The sequence below is a fragment of the Tinamus guttatus genome, unplaced genomic scaffold (genome assembly GCF_059628265.1).
Source record: "Tinamus guttatus ecotype Peru unplaced genomic scaffold, ASM5962826v1 Tinamus_guttatus_pri_ptg000155l, whole genome shotgun sequence".
In the NCBI taxonomy this organism is placed as follows: Eukaryota; Metazoa; Chordata; class Aves; order Tinamiformes; family Tinamidae; genus Tinamus; species Tinamus guttatus.
The window spans coordinates 5102565-5124145 of NW_028288689.1; the positions used below are offsets into that span (position 1 = coordinate 5102565).

The 21581-nt window shown below is 45.5% G+C and overlaps 1 protein-coding gene across 1 annotated transcript in view; it reads right to left on the minus strand.

The window, feature by feature from the left end:
* The window catches only part of SLIT3 (slit guidance ligand 3), a 353962-nt gene that overhangs the window by 84220 nt on the left and 248161 nt on the right, over positions 1–21581 (minus strand). Inside the window, exons 14-18 of the mRNA XM_088522712.1 lie at positions 20745–20908; positions 10325–10475; positions 9038–9112; positions 3601–3744; positions 366–509 (exon numbers count right to left, since the gene is read on the minus strand). Of these exons, the coding sequence (XP_088378838.1) occupies positions 366–509; positions 3601–3744; positions 9038–9112; positions 10325–10475; positions 20745–20908 (678 nt within the window). The remainder of the gene's footprint in view (positions 1–365; positions 510–3600; positions 3745–9037; positions 9113–10324; positions 10476–20744; positions 20909–21581) is intronic.

Below are 21581 nucleotides of genomic sequence, written 5' to 3' on the forward strand. Positions count from 1 at the left end.
AGTTTTCTTCCAAAATTAGACTCTAATGGAAACTAAGGCAGCCTCAGAGAGAGCTACAGTGTATGACTGGCTCTTCATTTGTGACCATGGAGAGGTTGTTTTATGTGAGCCGTTGCGGTAAGCTGGGGTAACCAGCAGTCACCTTGCCTGAGGCCGGCAACGACCAGGCTTTCTCAGGCATCTGATACAAAAGTTCTTCTGAGGCCTTCAAACCTGCAGTTTCAGTAGGATGTATTTTCTTTTTTTCTTTCTCCACAGATGAATAATTAAACATTTTGATTTTGAAACCCAAACGCTGTTTTCCTAAAAGGAGAGCATGGAATAATGCTATTGTGACACGTTTGAGGCGCAGGAAGATAACTTACATGGTAGACAAAGAGACCAGTGTGCTGAAGGCTCCAGGGGTGATGGTGCTGATGTGGTTGTCGTACAGGGAGAGCAGCCTCACGGAGCTCAGGCCCGCAAAGGTGTCGTTGTTTATACAGCTGATCGAGTTGCTCCTCAGCATCCTGTGAGGATTAAAACAGGCAATGGGAACAGTCGGGAAGGGGTCTAATTTCAGGAGACGAGGGGATGATCAATGGATCCTAGGCAAGCACTGGACTCTGCCCTGATTGCTCAAGTACCACACTCATGTAGATGTTGAATGAATTCATGAAATCTTGAATTTAAAACTCATTTGTTTCACAAAACGAAAATCAGAAGCTGTTGGGAATTACGCGTTTGAAATTAGTACGTAAGCGAAATTATGACTAGTGACAAGTTTGTAATAACACCCAAGTGCTTGAACTTACTAGGTATCTAAGAGCAACATACGCTGTATTTCAGAGACCATTTGTTTGATAGGGACTAGCATGTTCCTATCATACACCTTTTTGTAATCTATGCTGTAATAGTAAGAAGAAAGCAGCATTCCTAGCATAAGTCAAGGAATAGCTTTGGAAAATTTTCCAGAGCAAAAGCAACCTCTGAAATCTCATTAAACTCATTAACGATGAGAGAGAAAGCAGTTGCCATCCTCTCAAATGCTCTTTGCTCAGAGCTTGTACCAGATGGATCAGTGCTGTGTTTTGGAAGATGCATCTCTGAGTTGTTATGGTAACAATGTCCTTGACGAGCAAGCCTAATTCATCCACAAGGCCACAGTATCCAGGGTCTCCTCCTAGCTAAAAAGGCTCAAGGGTCATTCCTTACACTTTGTGTAAGTGTCAGACCTATTGACGTGACCATCTCTGTGTTGTGATATTCCTTCCTGGGTGAAATAGTACTCAGCAATTACAGTCTATCACCAGGGATGCACAAAGTATCTACAGCTCTTCCTGCTGCCGCCTTGAATTGATGTTCTGACCTGAGGAGGGTTAATTCTTTGGCACCAAATCCATGCAGCGAAAAAGGAATTCAGACTCCTCTAGAAATCTGGATTTAAACCTCATATTGGTATCAGCCAGCTGGGCATTTAGATACTACATCAATAGACACTTAAAAAAGGCCAAAGGGAGATTAGATGCAGCTGGGAGGAAATCCACTCTGTAATCACAGACACTTGCTGCTAACGACCTGGACATAAAAAGCTTTCTTTTACATCAGTGTCCCCTAAATACGGTTATCAGGGCCAGTACCGTCTCCAGAGTTCTGGTGTCGTAACAGGCGCTGCAACCAGGTCAGGAAAGAACCGCGGGGCAGGACACAAAGGCACGAGGCTGGCGGAGAGCCAGGTCTGGAACACGGGCTCCACAGGGCACCAGCTGGTAACTGAGGGAGGTACCTAGGCCAGGTGAGTAGGGCCCTCACGGGCTTAGGTCACCTCTGGAAATTCACAGCCAGAAGCAGTAGGAAACGTTTCCTCAGTTCCATACGTGAAGCATTAGCCAGAAGTTCTGCTAGATGGGAAGATCGGATGCCAACCCATCTTTCACAGTGATTTATTACATTTCAGGAAACATCCAGTCTTTTTAAAATTTGGACTCCGGTATCGTCAATGTGGCCTCTTTGTCAAAGGCCTGAATATTTATGCTCGATGCTGATTAATGGATAGAAATGTATGTCCCTCAAGCCAAAAACCTGTGGATTTATACCACAGTACACCATGCACTGCGTGCCCTTCCTGAAGGAAAACTTATACTTATGAATCCTCATTTCATGCTGCGTATATTTAGACTGCTTTATCAGCTAGGGGGAAATGTAGGTCAGGTCAGCAGGATAGCTTGAATGTTAAGTATCTTTTTATTAAAAAATGCTGAATTTTGTTTAGGAGCACTGCCACAGGCTGCTTTATGGCATGAAAATTAATTTAGTATCTGTGGACAGTATTTTAAATTCCCTTAGTACAATGCATACATTAAATCAAAGAACAGATGGCTGTAACTACAGAAAAATAATGCTAAAGGAACAGCAAAAGACAAGTTCCCTATTTGTCACTACAGGCCAAAGTCCTCCAGGTGAAGGTTGGATTTCATTTTACACCTGAGTAAGGAAAGAAGGAAATGTGCTATGATACTTTGCAACATAAGAAGCATTTGCTACTAATGAATAAATAGCAGATTTTAAATTGCCTTTGGCACCCGAGTGCGTATTTACTGAGAGCAGCCACATAACCAAGTTCTTTGTTTCTGCAGCAGGGAGATTGTGCAGGAGCAGATATTTATTAGGTTCAGATCACAGGCACCAGCCTTTGCATCACCCAAAGCCCAGTCCCTGCTTGCTCCTCAGGATGGAGGAGAGGGATGGATTAGATGCTACCCCGGGATCCTCCTTTGCCTTCTTTTTCCATGCTCTCACATTACTTTGTCCCAGCACCATTTTGAAAAGGAAAATATTTTTTTAAAAGGAAAACAAATAGTTCTTATCAGTTTATGTAAGAATGATAGTGTTCTAAAGCAAATTACAACGAAGTTGGGCTGAGTGCAAACAAAATACTAAACTGATTTCTTAACGCTGCCTTCTGCAGGGCCTCTCCAAGCCCAACCACAAAGACACTGCATCCAAGCAGGGGCCTCTCTATGGCCAAGAAAGAGCACGTGGTGGCTGGTCCAAAGGCAGGTGCCAGCTGCACCTGTGCAGCTGCAAGGCCTTGTGCACCAGGGGCTGCAGGTGGCAGTGCCCACCTCCATGGGGCTCAGCTCCACTCGTCTCTTGGTGGCAGCAGTACCTTGAGTCTGTCCTTCCCCCTCACTGCCACTTTCAGGTTACTTGCAGGATCTGCAGGCCTATCCTCCAAAGTCTGCGTAAAACAGGCTAATGATTTCCACTTGCAAAGGGAAAGGGGAGTGTAGGGTTGGACTACTAGACAGGCATGTACCTTCCTCCATGTCCTTTTTTCCATAGGAAATATTGCTCTAATAAAATTAAATGATTACAAGTATCTAAGTTTGGTCCATGACATGTTCACCATCAAGTTGTTCCTGCACCTCTTGAAAACACCTGTTTCCACAGAGATTAATCGCAAATCTGCCCACCACTTCAAATATATGAAAAACTCCAGTGTCAGTGACACAAGACCCTGTCTCAGACCCTGAATCCAGGGATTTTTAGCAGGCCCTGATGACCTTGAGCACTCCAGCTCAAGTTAGGGAACACCAGAGAACAAGTCTTTGCACTTACAGTGTCTTTAGTCCTGTGAGGCCTCTAAACATCCGTCCATGCACCGATTCCAGTTGATTCTCTGTCAGAATGAGCTCCTGCACTCCTGAGGCCCCATCGAACGTGCCCTCCCGGATCTCCTTGATCTTACTGTTGCTCAGGTTTCTGGAGGGAGAAACAGGTCACAATGAGAGACGAATTTTACTCCAAACAGACATCATCCCTGTGGAAGGAGACTGTGCATCTGCCTTTAAGCCATCATGTAGGGAGAGCAGCACTCAGCAAACGCAGCCCTCGGGGGCTCAAACATAAAGCAGCAAACTTCCCTCCAGCTCCCTTTACACCTCCAAAAACCCCTGGATCACCCATGTCTGGAAGAGAAAGATTAGAAGAACTGCATCCTCTCACCAGACCTTACAGGGGCTCTGCAATGTCTCATCCCCAGCAGGAAGCTACGGACCCTGCTGGCAACTGGGCGCTCGTGTGGCCAGGGTGAGGTAACGAACGGCCACTACCACGGAAATGGAGGCCGCGCACTGATCACGGGGCCACGTTTACCTAGTGTACCAGCACCTTGCCCACTTCTGCATGGTACTGCACTGAAGTACCACACAGAACTGGGCAACACAGATGTGATACAAACTATGATACATGCACTCACAAACTCCCAGACACTTAAATTTAACCCCGGCATTCAAAATGAAATGAGCATCACTTAATTCTCAATCGCATCTACAGCGACACGCAGCTTCATTTTCTAAATATTTACTCTGTGCACCCAGTCTCAAGATGTTTGCTTAAAAATCAGCACTGCAGAACTTCAATCTAGAAAGTCAAATGAAGTTCTGAGGAAATGCAAAATGAATTTTCTTCTGAATATTTCATATCTGTGAAAAATCTAGCAAACAAAAAACTTCTGAATGACAAAATGTATATAAATAAATACATTTTAATTATTTAAAGTGTTTACAGAGTAAAACTTTGAATCTTAGTCCTTCAAGCATCTACAATGATGCCCTGTATAGATTATAATGAATAATCCAATTTATTTAGGCTTATGATGTCATTTTTTGCTTTACCGTCTGCACTAAAAAAGAGAAAGTAAAAGATGTTCTCCTGGTCCTAAGAAGACACCAAACTTCAAAGCTATTGCTCACTTTGACTGACACCTTATTCCAGAAGTGATCCCACTACACACTGAGCCTGAGTAATAGTTTCAAAATCCAATTCCAGGTGATGTAAACCAAATGACAAAGCAGCAAATCAGCGTCCGGACTATCTCAGAAAAGCGTCCGGACTCTGCTCGGAAAAGCTGATGATTTTGTTGGGATACAAGTTGATAGAAGACATGGCAGCAGGACAACTTGGCCTCAGATATGATTACTGGGGATCTTGCTCTTTGCAGAAGTCATCACTTAATTTAAAAAAAAGGACTCTTGGAGATATGTTTCATGTGGGAAGCTTGAGCAGGCTGGTTTATATCTGCTGAGCGACTGCCAGGCACCGGCCGTACGCGCATGGCCCATCACCTCTTGCCCGGTCTGGGATCAGAAGGAATAGGAACACGCCAGCAATCAGCCAAAAACGAAGCAAAAGTGCTTCTAAATACGTACATGCAGGTTTTGCTGTGCAGAATTTGTGTATATTGTGCTAACACTCATGTGTAGAGTTCATGTTCAATGTCAAAGCGAGCCCACCAAGGATATTCTGACGCATGCATTTGATTTTGTGGCTCAACTACTATCTACTGGAAAGATTTATAGCTTAGCATCTCTTTTGAATCTTGGCATAAATAATTACTCCTAGTGATTCCTTTCGTAGTAAAGATCACCCCATGATGCATCTTTTCACAAAAATAAATGAACAAATAAGCAAATGTTCACGAAAGGAAGGGAAAAGGAATTATTATAACAGACCAAGAGTTTGATCTTTGATTCACAGCTTGCTAACTGATCTATACTTGCAGTTATTTTTCATTAGTTTTTACTATCTAAAGGATATTTAGTTACATATATTAAGAAATGGGTGCAGCCTTAATGGATGATCAGATACTCAAGATGGAAAAAGTGAACAGCTGGGAGGAAGACTGGCCATAAATTGCAAACTGCAGAGTCCAACCTGTGTGAAGGGCAGCCCAAGAACTCCTGCAGACCCGCAACCTCAGCAAGCCTGACGGTTTTAACAACATCCAGAAATCATCCAGAAATGCACTAGTAGTTTCACAAGAGCCTGTTTACATACATACATGCTCTTTACATACAGTTTCCCATGAAAATGATCAAAAAATCTGGTATTAAAGGCTATGGTGAAAACAAAAACCGTAAGCCAGAAAAAAGACAAGCTTTATGCTACTAAGCAGGTAAAGGCACCGCTCCGCAGTGCCAGGAAGCTCAGCATCGCCACAGACGTTCTGCCAAGCTGGATTTCTACTGGTCTTCCTCAACTGAAGTGTTTCTTATCAGAACACAACCAAAAATTGATAGATGATAGCAGTTACTCACTTCAAAAACCTACCCTCCCTAAGGTCTGATCTACTATCTACATATCTACTAGAAGAGTAGATTTGAGAAATTATATACTTTGCAGCCCAAATTTATTAGCAAAAATAGTCAACTGCCGATAAAACCTTGAAAAATAAATCCAGTGAAACTTCTGCCTGCTCTGCAACTCAGACAGCCCCAGCCCATCTTTCCCAACATTAAAGTAATATTTTAAACGTGACCATGGCACTTGGCAAAGAAAACAATGTTTTCCTATCAGAAGAAATGTCCCATATAGCAAACTCACATTATAAAAAGGCCCCATCCCTTAGGCAAGCTAAGCCACTGTCAGGAATTCCACTGGAAATGAAGGAAGACAGCAGGAAAGAAAATGAGTCTTGAGTACGTCTTAAGATAACCAGGGTCTGGCAGGACCCAAAGGGGAACCTACAGCCAACCTGGTCACTGAAGACGGCTTTTGTTTCCTTAGGAACTCCCTGATTACTCTGCTGATAAAGATGAAGCCTGTTTCCAGACTAATATTTTGGGCAAGAGGTCAACAGAAATCATCTGGAAAGCCCCGGGTTTACTTCTCGCGGGGTGCTCGCTAGGAAACGCGCAGCCCTAGGAAGTTATCAAGGTGACATTGTTCGCACAGCTCACTCGCCAGGCTGACCTGTTTACAGCTGAAATTTATAATAATATTTCTGTTGATTTCCTAACTTCAGCACAGCTATGAAAAACCGAGCTGCATTCTATTCAGGCTTAATCAAAACTTGCATCCAGTGCTGCTGGGTCTATTTTAACATTTTCTCTTGCTCTTCCTCACTGCGTTATGGACACAACCCCCAAAGCACAGCCCCGCACTGAAGACTCGTGCTCTTATTACAGCGTGCAGCTTGGGTGTTTTAACAGCATCTTCTGTGTGGGGCTTTCCCTAGAGTCTGTCAGTCTGTGGCGGGTTGGAGATTTTGATTATATTTTTAGAAAGAAAAACACAACGGTTGCAACCTTCTGGAGGAAAAACATTTGCTGAGAAAGTTTCACAGCTTCTCTCAACAGTCTGGCTGTCTGGAAGGTAGAGCCCTTCCCAAAACTTCACTGAGAAATCTCTTTTTTCCCCCACCACAAAATAAAGTCTGTTACTGTGTAACAAGTGACAGATGACTGTAACTTCAATTGCTCTGGCAAAATTTATGTGCAGGGGAAAGAATAGCAGGTAATAGCTATTTCCAAGGACAGAAATTACTTAGACTTCCTGAAGAAACTTGAGATTCTGTTTTTTAAATGACTTCTAGTCTGCAAACTTTATCAGGGATTCAATTTCATTTTGCACATGAAGTGTGTTAAATCTTAGGCTGATAAAGCTACATCAATATTGCCCATCAAGCAACAGTAGAAATTTGTGTCCCCTATACACCTGGAAATAGCAGCCTGATGAGGGTTTTTCCTCCTTAATGTGTAAGAGCAGCAGTAAGTGGCACTAACCCCTGTCCTGCTTGTAATTAGCAGGCTGGTAATTAGCAGGATGCTGCTGCTGAATAACAACGTACAGGAAAGACGGGGGTGTTTGTCTGTTCTGGCAACGCAGACCCTCCACAAATGGACTGAGGTAGATCAGGAAGCCAAGGTGCAACTGCAGCTTTTCAGGAAGCGGCCGCTGAGGGGGCTATGGCTGAAACGTTACTGCCTGACCTGCAGCAGCATCCTTGGGAGGAGACTCCTGCATTCAAATCATGGTAGCTCCTTACAACATCAGGAAGAAGCCAAGAAATGAGCTTGGCTATAAAAGGTAGCCAAAGAGCTTCCTGCCTGGAGGCTGCCACTAAAAACCCAGAGCAGATCCCACGTTTTTACAAAGCACAAGGCACGGCTGCATCTCTCTGTCAGAAATCAGCCATGCACCTGCACTCCGGGGTCTCATCTCCTGCCAAGAAATAGAGCAGAAAGGTGTTTGTGTTTCACAGGAAACCAGCTCTTGCAGACCCGGCGTAGCTGCTTCCTGCTGCGCTCGCCCATAGCCACGGAGCTTGCCAAGGTGCCCCTGGCTGGAGCCCCACAGGGGTGCCCAGGACCTGCCTGCAGCAAGTTGCAGCTTGAACCCAAGGCACGACCCCAGCTATTACATCTTACTGTTTTTCAAAACCTGAATTCTTAAGGCCTGAAGGGAAAAATGCTTTTCCATTTGTATATCCCCTTATACGCCATGAGTTTTCCACTAGGCACCTATATATCCAGGACAATGGGGTGCCCCAACAGCAGCAACTCTTTCCAAGTGCACTGTAATGTTGACTTACATCTCGCTCATAAAGTTCTAGGCTGCAGGACATGATTAACCCCCGTGTGTGATGGCCCTTGTGTGCCCAGACGCGGCCCAGCGGCCGGGCCCGCCGCAGCACTCGTGCCCACGAGCCCCGAGACCTCCAGTGATCCTCCCTGATCCTCCCTGACCACCTGAGACACGGCCTCGAGTGGCCAGGGAGCTCCAGATGGCCAACACCATGCGCGGCCTCAGCACGGGACAGAAAGCCTCAGCTACCCTCAGTCTAGCAGAGGCAATGAAATGTTACTGAAAGGAAAACAGTACAGAAGACTTTGTACGTCATGTGATATGGAGTAATGGGGTTAACATTTTAAATATCCCTTTAGAAAACTGATCAAGGGATGTCTAATTTTGATCCTCTTTCCAAAACACAGCTCCTATTAAATGTACACAGAAACACTGATCTCTGCATTAGCTGCTTGATTCTCTGTTCTACACGAGTAGCAGCCTAAAGAGTCCTAAAGAATACTCCTCTGTTGCTGATTACCTGGGCCTAACAGGGACTCAAACAGTTCCTTTAAATTCACGTTAAAAAATGAGTTCTGCTACTGTGACACTAAACTAGAAAAGCTTCATCCCTTCCTCCTTCCACACAGTACAGGGCAGCATGTACTCTATTAAATGCACAGCTAACAAGCAAGTGACTCAAACTTACATTTTTCTGAGGTTGGGCAATTTCTTGAAGAGTCCAATAGCTTCCAAAACAGAAATATCATTGTCATTCAAACGCCTGGTGGGAAGAAATAAAAAGACATTTAGTGCTTGACTAGATCTCTCTAGATATCGCCCTGTGCCACGCAAGAGAGCCACACAGAGAATTGTGACCTTTGTTCAACACGGCACTGTCATCTCTCCCAGACTCCCACAGTCAAGGGAGCTGAACTCTGAAGGAAAGGGAATGTATAAGACTATCTGTAATAAAATCTTAGAATTCCTTTAAGAGCATAATGCCAAAGGACAGTGCCAGAACGCTGCCTTCTTTCAGTGTGCCAGACAGGGGTTGTGAAACCCGACCCACGCAAAGCCAGTGGACAGGCACTAGCTGCAGGGCTGAACATATAAACAGAGGGGATCTGATTTCAGACCCTTTCCCATCTAAGGCTGCTGCACAAAAATACTTCAAAAATACTGCCAAGATCACTGCCTTGGCAGGTCTGGGATGCAAAATGCTGTCTCTCATTACATCCATCTCATTTTTTCTATTTAAACACTTTGTTATCTTTCTAGAAATCTCTCTTTTTTTTTCTATCTAGACTTCAGATCGAGATTTGTGTGGGAGTTTGAAGACAGTACCTTAATACTATAAAGAGAACAGTAGCACAAAAGGAAAGCTGTGTATCTCTTCAGATCATAATCTAAGTTGCCAAGTAATAAACTTGTTTTCTCATACTTTATATAAAAATGTATTGCAGTCATAATTCCTAAGAATATCAAAAAAACAGATAAATCGCATAGTTGCAGCTTGATAATCTACTGATAACCTTGATAACTCTCACAGTGAGAGTCACTTCACCCAGGTAGCAAGCACTGCTGACGTGGAATGAGTTCCTCATGACGAATATCAGTGAAAAGAGTTGATCCATTTCATAAATAGCAATGATCAGATGCAAAGATAACACACTCAAAGGCAGAAGGGATGCACCATATGAAGAGCTCCAGCTCAGGCCACATGATGGGCCAGTACTTCAAGACAAGCTACATGGACAGCCCAGGTGCAGGGCCATGCCTCCTTCCTTGTCCCCATGTTTAATGTGATGGCTAAGGAAATACGAGAGAAGCTGTGGTGCTTCTTTGAATTAAAGTCAACCTCCCTAGTCCTTGTAAGGATGAGGGTGGAAGGAGCCTTGATTTGGTTCCCGTCTGTAACCTTTTAGGGGAAGTCCACAAGAGGTCTTAGAAACCACCATGCCCTCCTGACCACATCCTGGCCACCAGCACTTACAGATCAGTGGTATATTCGGGAAGGTGACTGGGCAACCGGGTTAGTTTTTGGTTAGAGCAGTCAACGATTGTTCCCTCGCAGCGACACTTCTCAGGACAGACAAGGTCCATGAAGCACTTCCCGGTGAATTTGCTTCTGTAATCCTCTGACCCTGCAATAAAATAAAAATATATTCCAGCAAGCAGCTCCTGATAAATGCAGCAACCGGAGATTCTTGGAAAATCTATTCTTGGCACTCTCTCCTGTCATCTCCCAGCTCCTGCACACAATTTTAGTACTTGCCAAAGTTTTTTGTTCATCTCTTTTTCAAATGACTCCCAGGACTCATCTCTGCTGTTTTTACTCCTCTTTTGGGAGATTAATTCCTTGTCTAAGAAGCCTACCTGTTAAATCATCTTTTTCAAAGCACACATAATGAGCTGCTGAGGTCTGCTTCAAGGAGCTCCACCAAAGTCACTTTTTTCCCATTTGGCACTTACTCCAGCAACGAGGAAGAGGGGTCTCATGAAAGCAGCCGCTACCTTGCAGCATTCAAACGACAGAGGAGTTTTTGGAAAGGCATTTCAAGACCAATTTTTTAAGACTACAGCACTAAGAGTTATTCTTGATAGCAGCCTTGTATGAGAGAACCTTGCCAGATAGATATCTTTATTAACTATGTTAAACAAACAGCAGGGGAAAGTAGTAGCAGCTTAAATCATTTTCATTTTAATTAAGGAATGGGTAGGCCATACTCAGTGAGAAGCGCTCCCTAATGCACCATTACACTGTGATTGCCAGACCTTTGTGACTAGGTCCCTGACCCATTCTAATGAAATGCATTTCCAATTAGGCTCAGTGAACTAATCTGTCCTTTTCAGGCTTTTTTTTTTCTCTTTTAATAAAAGGGGGTAGGAAACTTGATCTCTGTGCTTCAAGGAACCAGGAGTAATCATAAATGTGTATGTAATCAAAGTGCTGCCAAGGCCGAGCCAGCCACGCAAGACCTGCCTGCTCACTTCGTATTTCATAATGGGAGCAGCAGAGTTGTCTCTGGCAAGGCCGGCGATGCCCGGTGAGCAGAACCACCAACGGGTAGTTTTAAACTTTTCCAGAGCCTTGAAAGTCAATTGCGATTGTAAAAGGCAGCTGTCAAAGTCAAAAATCCTCGGCTGAAAGTGCTAACTCAAACAGGCCAGGCTTCCCCAGGCACGATCTGAACAAGTTCAGGTTTAAAAGAACTTGAAAAATCAATAAAAACCTAAACCTGAGCTGCATTTTGTTTGGAGAGAATTGATGACATTCATAGGCTGCCTCTCCTTCCCTGACTGATAACGATCCTGCTGCTCGTTTTATGGCCACACGCCGTTTTCTATAAGAAAAAGAGGAATCACATAAAGCCATTACTATTTTAATTTATGTTACATATCAGCCCCGCAGGGTGAAGCAGTGAGAGCAGGCGTTTCTGCAGGCCATCTAGCATTTTGATTCCAAAGATGCGCTTGGGTTTAGTTTTGTAATCCTAAACCACACCATGGGAGACAGCTTATGTTCAGCTCTGTACACTGCTGCCTCTGTGGTGCTGAGCACCGTGCAGGGTATCAGGCTTCTTGTAAATTAAACAACTCACGGGAGGATCTAGTGGGTGCTTTTCTGCTTGACGGCAGCAGACACAGACTGCAGGAACGCTTGAAACTTGAATCAAAAGCTTTGCACTTCAAGACATAATCATTAGTCTAAAATCCCTTAAAATGCAAGGGTTGGTGGGCAGTTAAAAAATACATACTAAGTGTTTCCCCATACCCCCATCCTTTTAACAGAGTCATCTGATGCTCAGTCCTGAAACCCCAGCCTTGGCGGTCAGGCTGAAATGTCAAGAGATGGATGCAGCACGGCTTGATTACAAGAACATACAGCTATTCTGTCCTGCATTTACCAAAAAGAAATTTTCGTTGAGTATGATTCCTGGAAATAGTGCAAAACATATGAGCTATGAGGATGAGAATTTATTAAAACTACTATAATTACACCTTGAAAAAAATCATTAAAATTACTCCATGCTCAGCAAGGGACATGGAAATCCAGAAGCTAACTCCTCTATTTCTCATTGTCAAAATGCTCCTTGAAACTATAAACCCATTAAGTTACACAGGGTAAAATTTTATTAAATATAATTTTTAGCCTGCTTCTAGATACAAGATTCACCTTTCTATGGAAAAAGGATGGGGTGGGGGGAATGATCTGTGGAGGAGAAAAAGAGGAGTCTGAAATCAGAGGATGAAAATTGGCCTTGGTTTTGTTTCCAGCCTTTTGGCAGGGCAAATAGAGAGTAATTTGCTCCAGGCAACCAAGCAGCCCAACTCAGGGTGAGAACCACGTTGCTGTTCCCACCACGCTGGCCACAGGGAGGTGACGAGGCTGGTCCCCAGCAGGGAGTCCCCGAGGAAGCAAGCTCTTCCTTGTGCTCTTCCTTCTTTCTCCATCTCTTTTTCAGGGATGGATCTCTCAAGGTAAGCACAGGGCCAGAAGCCCCGGACTGCAGGTATGTGCTCATCAAGCCCCCACCAGCCCGAGGGACGGCAGGAATCACCGCCAGGGACCACAGCAAATTGGCTGTTTCACCTGCACCCTGAGCTCGCTGGGACACCCCGGGAGGACGGGGAACGGCCCCCTGCGCTCCGCAGAACCAGCCGGGAGCCGCGTGGGGAGGAGAGGCCGGAGGCACCGGGAAGCCTGACCGCCCTTCCCTGCAGCAGGGAAGCGCTCGGCCCTTCACGGCCCCTGCAAGCAGGAGAACGTGACTTCCTAGGAACTCCCCTGAGGAAAAGGAAGGGAGTTTGCTGTCAAATGAGCAGCCAAGGAAACAGTTAAGGCCTATGTTTAACAGATAGCAACGCTGCTTATCCAAATTACCAATTACAGCAGTAACATTTTCACTTCACACATTAGGCAACAACATTCTCAGGTACCAGGGTACTCTAATACTTCAGTATTACAGAACAAACACACCCACCACACTGAAAAACACGCTGAAAAAAATGAGGTATCTTTCTAATACTCATATAGAGATATTGAGTAACAAAGCAAACATTTTTTTCCCCTATTTTTCTTTATAAGTGGCGTTTAGCAAACCTGCTTTCAGTTTTTAACACTTGGTAATTCCCAAAGGACACCAAAGGAGAGCTAGATCATCTGCGACACCAGAAAAAAAAAAAAAAAAAAAAAAAAAAACAGGCTGTCTTGTCAGGGTCTTCAGTGTTGACTTTTGATGCACACTTGCTAGAAAACCTGGATCCAGTAATCTCAGACTTGGCACCCAAAATAAGATCATGAAGGAAAACACTTTGCCATAAGTGCAATTTCCAAAGAAAAAAAATAAATCTAGGCACTTGCTCTGCAGTCACTAAATCAAAATTCTCATTGTTTTTTGAGCACAAACCAGGAACATTCTTGGCCACAATTTCACTCCAGAAGCATTAATTCCATCAACAGCTAGAGAGAAAAGCTAGCAGTCACAGACGGCTCCACGACACGCTGGTCACGAGGCTGCTCGGAGGGGCAGTAACGCCCAGTGAGGAATCGCCCGCGCACGGCTCTGCGGTGCTTGGTGAAGCGGGTGCAGCAGGCGCCCTTCGCTGCGGGTGCCGACTCCGTTTGCCGTGGGTAACTCCCGGGTGCTCAGGATGTTTCCAGAGGGCCGTGTCACCCATGTTGGTTCAGGAGGTCCAAGGCAAGGCTGCGTGGCGCCTCCCGCGGCTCCGCTGCTGCGTCCTTCTTTGCAACCAAACGGCAGCACATTGAGGCTGAGGAGCTCAGGCCGGGCCCTCGCCAGCAGCTCCTCGCACCAGCAGCACCCGAAGGGTGCCCTGGGCGGCAGGGCTCGCTCGGCAGCTCACCACAGAGGCACTTGGGTGACTCTTTTCTAATGCAGTTACACAAAAATGATTTTTCAGCCCTGGAGGTATGGCTGGAATTAAGCTGCTCAACAGGTTGTCTAACTTGTTCATTCTAATAAAAATTGAACAGATTAATTATTGGGACGGGTTATTCTGCATGCAAGCCCCTGGGGAAGCCTCTTCCAAACATCACTAGTCTCAGGGCTTCCCCTGGTGTCCCGCAGGTGCCCGTGGGTCCGGGTAAGCAACACACATCGCTTTTCCACTCTTCCTGCAAGAAACGGGGAATTTCTCACCTTTTGACGGCCGTGAGGAGAGCAGAAGTATCCGAGCATGCCATGCGGCAGGCAGTATGCAGCCTTCCATGGTGCTTGACAGAACCATGTTCCATTCGTATCGTTCTACCACATGGTTAGATCAAGCACAAAGGAAAACCCCACGGAGAGCCAGAGTCAGAGTTAGGCAGCGCCAGAGAGAGAAGAGCGTTGAGAGGAAGCAGCACGGAGAAGCACAAGCCGAAGGTTCCCCCGAGAGCTGCTCTCCATTCCACCCATGCAAAGAGGTGCTGGACGCAGGCGGCGCAGGAGCTCCCTGGAGCACGACTGGGTTAGTGGACAGGAGCAGAGCCCGCGGGACGGCCAAGACAGAGCTACCGCGATGGACAAGGCTACCCAGGGCCTGCACGGAGCTCCCTCCGCCGCACATGAAACGCCTGCTTGATGCTGCTCGTGCCCTGCCGGGGTGCCCGTTCAGTACAAATGCCACCTGGTCTTCCCCCATCATTCAAAAGCCAATCCTAAAAAAGCACAGCTCACACCATGAGCAATAGTGGAGTTGAGCCAATGGCCACGTTTTGGCCATAAATGCTCCCCGTGAAGTCTCACCAGTCTCTCATGCTGGTGGCACTCATGCTGATGGTCTATAATTACCAACGCTTTTTCTTTTTTCTTAAGCGCACTTTGAGACACCATAGAAAACACATGTTGCTAAAGCCATACATAAGGGAAACAGGACTATTTTTCATTGCTTGCATAATATTCGTAGGGTCTCGCCCACCACTGGCTGGCAGAAGTATTCCTTGTCCCTGCAACCCAGATCACCTCACGGAGCTTCACTCCTTTGCAACCCTGGCAAACCAAGCAGGGCATTCAGGCCTGCCTTGAGAGCTCCCACCCAAACAAAACTGCCATCGACTTAACTAACTGCAGACCAGGCCAGGGGAGTGCGCTTCTGAGTGACACTCCCAACGCAGTCGTGGGCAAAGCCATCGAGGGAGGACGTCGACGCTCCTACGAACAACCCGGAACATTTCGCTGAACTTCACTGAAGGTCAATGCTGGTGCCTTAAAAGAAGGCCACTCTCCTTAGGAAGGGGTTTGCACAAAGAACAAAGTCAGCGTCAGGCAGGTTACTCATGGCCTGTGCAGAGAACAAGGGGAGAACTTGAACAGAGAGGACAGGTAACAGAGCGGGGGGCTCCACTTCAGCGCCTTGTTACGAACCAGCATCATTTTGCAGAAAGACAAGGTGCAAATTACTGGGGAATGCCAGGAACCAAGTACACTGTGACCTTAGTTGCATCATGCTCTGAGTTTGCGTGCTTACTGCACCAAAAACAACACCATTTGCCTTATTTACGTTCTTTATGTTATCTAAGGAATAAAGTACAGCAGCGTTTTAAAGGAAGCTTAAAAAATTAAACTTTTTGCCCCCAAAGCCGCCGAACTATTCAGTTTTCACTGATACAAAAACTGGATTATTAATTTTCTTGCTTGACTCATGCGAAATGAAACAAAATCATATTATTAACTTTATTTCATGACTCATTCAAAGCATGCATGAACCTGGTATCCATACCTCTCTTATTTGGAAACTAAACACGTAACTAGCATTCCTGCCAATAATGTAATAATGCATCAGCTCTGGCCTTGGTTCTTGGAATACTTCCCTCCAGGGTGCTCTGTTAAGCAATGCAATATCTCCTATCTTCCAAATGGTTTTATATAGCATAGAGTGATTTTAGTATTAAGTAGGATCTCTGCAATAAATTCGGTAATTTCTATGTCAATGAACTCTTTCAGTCTTACTAGGAACGAGTTTGGCCAAACCCCTGCAAACATAGTCCTGGGAAGCCCCTGGAGAATGTTTTGAACAAGTCTCTCTTCCTCTGCTGCACTAATTAAGCACTGCCCTCGGTAGCTGCCTGAGCTAATAACGAACAAGAGGTACCAGTGCATAAAGAGGAGGCTGCCAAAACCCTAATTTATACTCCTTGAATACCCGAGAGGTGAGATACTCCAAAGGCACTTTCTGGCCTTTCCACTTGTTGCAGACTACTGCAACAAATGTGAAGGAACAAAGCAGATTCTTTTTCTTCTTTTTTTTTTGGCAGATTATAAAAATTAGGGCAGCACAATACTCTTCTGTGCACAGAAAATTACACTTCAAAAAAATCATAAGCGCTGGTTGTATATAAAGATCATTCTACATAAATTTTGCAAAACACATTGAAAAAGGAGTATTAATAGTCATAAGCATTGACAGTTCTATTAAAAAAAAAAGAAAAAAAGAGGAAAAAAAAACCCTTTTAGATATATTCTATACCCACACAAAATTGTATGATTTGGTGCCAATGTTGATGCCGCTCTGGTATCAGAGAGATGTTTGTCATCTGTTCTTGAATCTGAGGTTTGCTAGGAATGGGGCCCTATTTCATGCACCTGGTGAGCGCGCGACGCCTCCAGCAGACAGGCTCACCTGGACACTCACTGCCCAGCCGCAGACTCCAGCGTCCTCGCGCTGCCTTTAGCTGAGCAGCTCTCTCCGTGCCGACGTCTCTCCCGTTACTTCCTTCGTCCTCCTCAGGACCTCGGCGCTCACAACACAGTGCTGAACTGGCGCTTCCCGCGAGTGCCAACTCCAACTCAGCACACGCAGTGGCAACGGGATTTCATCCCTTCCCCTAACCCTAACCCACCACACGGGACCACTTCACATAGGGAAATAACTTCATCCGACCGTATTTTTGAGGGGTCTGCAAGGTGCTGGCAATGCTCTGACCGTAACAGGGGTAACACAAGCGGTAGGACACGCGCTCGGGGCAGGCCAGGTGTCACTGAGGCTGGCTTTGGTTTGGGTTAGCAAGAGACAGCATCCCAAAGGGAGGGAATTGCACAGGCAGGTGCTTCCTTGTCCTCCTGCTGTTACTCGAGGGGCTGCAGCCCTCTCTGGGACTGAAGCAGCCAATTAAAAGCAGATCACATGGATGCTCCAATGCAGGAGGAAGCAGTAGGACAGACTTAATGCTTAGGGCTTCGATTAGGAACCCAATTCTTATTTCTAACAGCTAGAAAAGGCTTCAGTGATGTGATCCTCACAGATGCACACAGGCTTTGATCACTGTCAGAAATGGTCCGTGGTGGTATGGCCTTTTATCACTTTCCAAATACACAACACACTGCACAACACAAGCGTATCGCAGTGGGGAAAAGAGGGCCTCCGGAGCAGGAGGGCAGCCCTCTGCACGAGCTCACGGGGTGCTGTGCAGCCAGCAAGGATCCTGCCAACGCCGCGAGTGCCAGGAAGCTGCCGCAGAGACGGCACAATCTGCTCCTGGAGCCCTCGTCCTCCCTCCCGCAGCCAGCGCTGCTTGGAGAGCAGAACTGCAGCACAGGGGACGAAAGCAAACGCTACCGCGCACAAGGCTTGTCTTGCTCTTTTCCCTCTGTTCCTACAAACGGGAGCCTCCAGGGACTTCACGCTGGATCCTTGGTCACAGTAGGCAGATGCAGCCAAAAAGCAAATCATCGGCAGGATTTTGTTGTTGCTACTGAAAAAGACGGTATTTTCACTTCGTCAGCAGAAGAGAGGACTGGTCCCATTCCCCTGGTTTCTCTTCCAAGAAATTTCCTATCTAGTCTCAGATTCAACATCTGGGGGAAGGGCTGAACAAGAAGACAGTTTATTATTATTTTGGTTCATCACATTAAATGGAAGGAAAAAACCACACGAGACTTAAACTTACTAGACATTACAACCAGCAGCTTTGCCTGTCTCATAGCTGCAGGCAAAAACTTGCCTGTTCCCCTGCTGTTCCTTCATTTCATGGTATAATGCTTCCAATTCTCCTTCTAAAAAGAATAATGTACATTGTCTTCCAGTTGCACAGAATCCCTGTCCTATGACAACTCATAACCTTTGCAAATGTTACTTCATCACTCCCAGTAAAACTTTGAGTCATTGCGTTCAGAGAGGAAACAGAAATGGAGAAAAGTGCCTTGAGGAATCTGAAAAAGAAGGAATGCTCTTCCAGCTAAGGACTATCCAAAAGGATAATAGGGAGCTGCAGTTAAAAGCTGAAAAATACGAAAAAAAAAAAAAAGGTATTCTAGATACCTGCATCACTTTGTCCTGTCCCTGGGCAACGCAAAGCACCGCTCAGGAGTCTCGCTCTGAATGGCCACGACTTGCACCTCCCGGGCTTCTCTGCACAGAGATCTGCTGTGTTACATCCTGGGATGAAACGGACCCCTCAAAAGGAAAACCTGGAAAATTCCTGCTAAGCGCCAAGTCTGAACCAGCCAGGATTGCAAGGGAACTCGAGCAGAGCGGGTGCCAAGGATGCCTGTTCTCTGCACTGATTCGCAGCCTGGGGCTCTCCCGCGCCACTAGAAGCCGCCCGTTTCACAAGAGCAGACGATGCCGACTGCCTCGCGTCCCATCGGCACTTGGAGATTCCACAGGCAGGGATAACGTCTCGACTGAGCTTTTGAACAGAATTAACTCTCATCCAGCTGAAATCTTTATTCTGAGGCCGCACAATCCTTGTCCTCTGCCTTCTTAAGCCAGGTTTATGCCTTTTCCATGTGGTTTTCATATACTGCCAGAACTGGATAACAAGGAAGAAACAGCCTAAAGCCTCCAGGAAAGGCCCCCCAAGATAAGAACTCACACAAAATATTATTCTCCACATCACCAGGTACAGCGTTTGGCACTGCCGCCCTTTTAGCTATGACCTTTCATAAACGGTATCAGATGGTGTTTGCCTTATCCAAGAGCCAATAGCCTGCTGAAGAAATACATACACATACACAACACATTAATTTCTCCAGCCCATTAATAAAAGCAGAAGAGAAAACAACGGCAAACAGATTTATACTGATCTGCTTCTGCAGTGCACTTGCTTTTCTAAATTATATTTATGCATATTCATTTCAACCTTCTTTAAATATGAGTACTACTGACTAATTATCTTGTTACTATAATAGACACAATCCAAAAAACAAGTATGTCATAATTTCAGTTTTGCATAGAAATTCGGTGGCTCGAGACACAAACGATTGAGGATTTGAACGAGCGCGCCCCAGAACTGACTGCAAATGAAGTTACCCTTATTTTAGTCTCCTCCTAAAGAGAGGGTTGAGCTCAGCACGTTGCTTGCAGAGGGTTTGCTTTGGGCTGCTGCCATTCAGCGCCGTGCTGCATCCCCATCTAGTGTCATCAGCCTTTTACCACCACAAACACAATTAATCATGGTATTTTTTCCAGAGGGGAAGAGCCTAAATCACAACAATTTCTATAGAAAACACTGCAAGATACTCCATCAATAACAGTCATTTTTCTTCTCAATACACTAATGGATTTTCCCACTGAAACCTGCTTGTCTTTACAGCGTATCTGAAATGCAGTTATCTGAAACACAACCAATAGAAAGAACACATGAAGAAACAGTCTGCTCAGTTGTGCTGAATAAGATCATAAACGTCCTTTTATCAAAAGCTAGACCATAAATAAAGGGTTAGGGTTCAGGAAGAGGTGGTTTTGCTCCTTTGCACATTATTTGCAGGTAATGTTTCCATCTAGCTCACCAGACAAAATCTTCTCACCAAACAGCAATACAAGTGACGATTCAAAAATTGCTGAAGATGAAAATGGCACCAACTTCAACAGCTTGTTTTATATGAATCAACACACGGTAGTTATGCAGAACAAAAACAGGACATATAGGAGCCCCCTTCATTCCCCCAGCACCAGCCTGACCCACATCCTAGGTCAGAAATGCCCCTGTCAGAGGTATAAACATCTGGCCCAGAGTATTTGCAGCCTTTTGGGTCCCAGCCCTTGCTGCAGCTCCGCTGCCACCCAGGTCAACAAGGGCTTTTCCAGAACACAAATTGCATGAAGATCCACTCAGCTTCCACCCCTCCAAAATATGACATTTGCCACACGGATTCATATACATCTCCACTGTTTTCCTTAGACATTTCATAAGCTAGCAATCCTTTTAAAATTAAATGTCACAAGCGTCTCCCTTTTCTTTGTTTTTATTTCTTTGAGACCCAGAAGACAGCCTGCCTTTTTTTTTTTTTTAATTCATAAGGTAATTGGTTTTCTGGGGAACTAACTCAATTTTCCAAATTTAATTTTAAAAGATGCTCCATAATATCCATTATAGCAAACACTGTCCCACAGATTCGATTAGCAGGCTCTCTGGAGCTGCTTATTTCTGAATTGCAAGTGCAGTACAGGCTGGATAAATGAATTACCTGAGCAGCGGAACTTCTTGCTCTTGATCTGGCTGATGCGTTTGTTGGCAAGGCGACGCGGGCTGCTGCATCGAGCGCCGCTGGTTTCTATCGGATTATCCTGCAGGTAATCAGCCAGCCACTTCAAATGGCAGTCGCACACAAATGGATTCTGAGCTAAATGTCTGCGAGAAGGATGGGATGTTTAATCAGAAGTGACCTGTGACACTGTGCTCCATCACAAACGCAAACCTGAAGAGTCGGGTAATTGAATAAGCGGCCGAGAGGCCGGGCCTGGCGGAAGCCGCGCGGAGCTGCCCGTGAATGGAGCGTCCTGAGAGCTACCACATGTCGTGGCTCATTAAGTCCTTGCACGGAGGAAACAGAAATTAATACAGCAAAGCCTGCTTTAAAGGACACAGACCTCCTGTCTGCAACGCCGGGTGTTGTCTCCCGAGCACCGGGTACGATGTCTGCGAGGGAAGGCACTGCCTGAGGGATCCTTGTGGAGCCTGGGCTAAAGGACAGTTTACTGGCAAGTTCACCTTGCAAGGGACCACACTGTGGCTGAGTGCCTTGGATCAGCGGGCAAAGCCAGAAATGATACAGAGGTCTTTCCTCAGAGGGGAAATTCATGTTTACCTGTACTCAGCATGCCTAACAGAATTCGCCGTTAGGCATTTCCTGCTGGATCAGAATTCTTTACTTTTCAGAGTAAATAGTTAATGCCAAGTAACCTATGCAGTCCCCAGCATTTGCAGGACATATGCCCACAAATCAGAAAAGCAAAGTTTTTAACTGACTAGAGTTAGACTTTATCAGCAAAGTCCTCTAGAGTGTTTTAGAGTAAAACAGCCC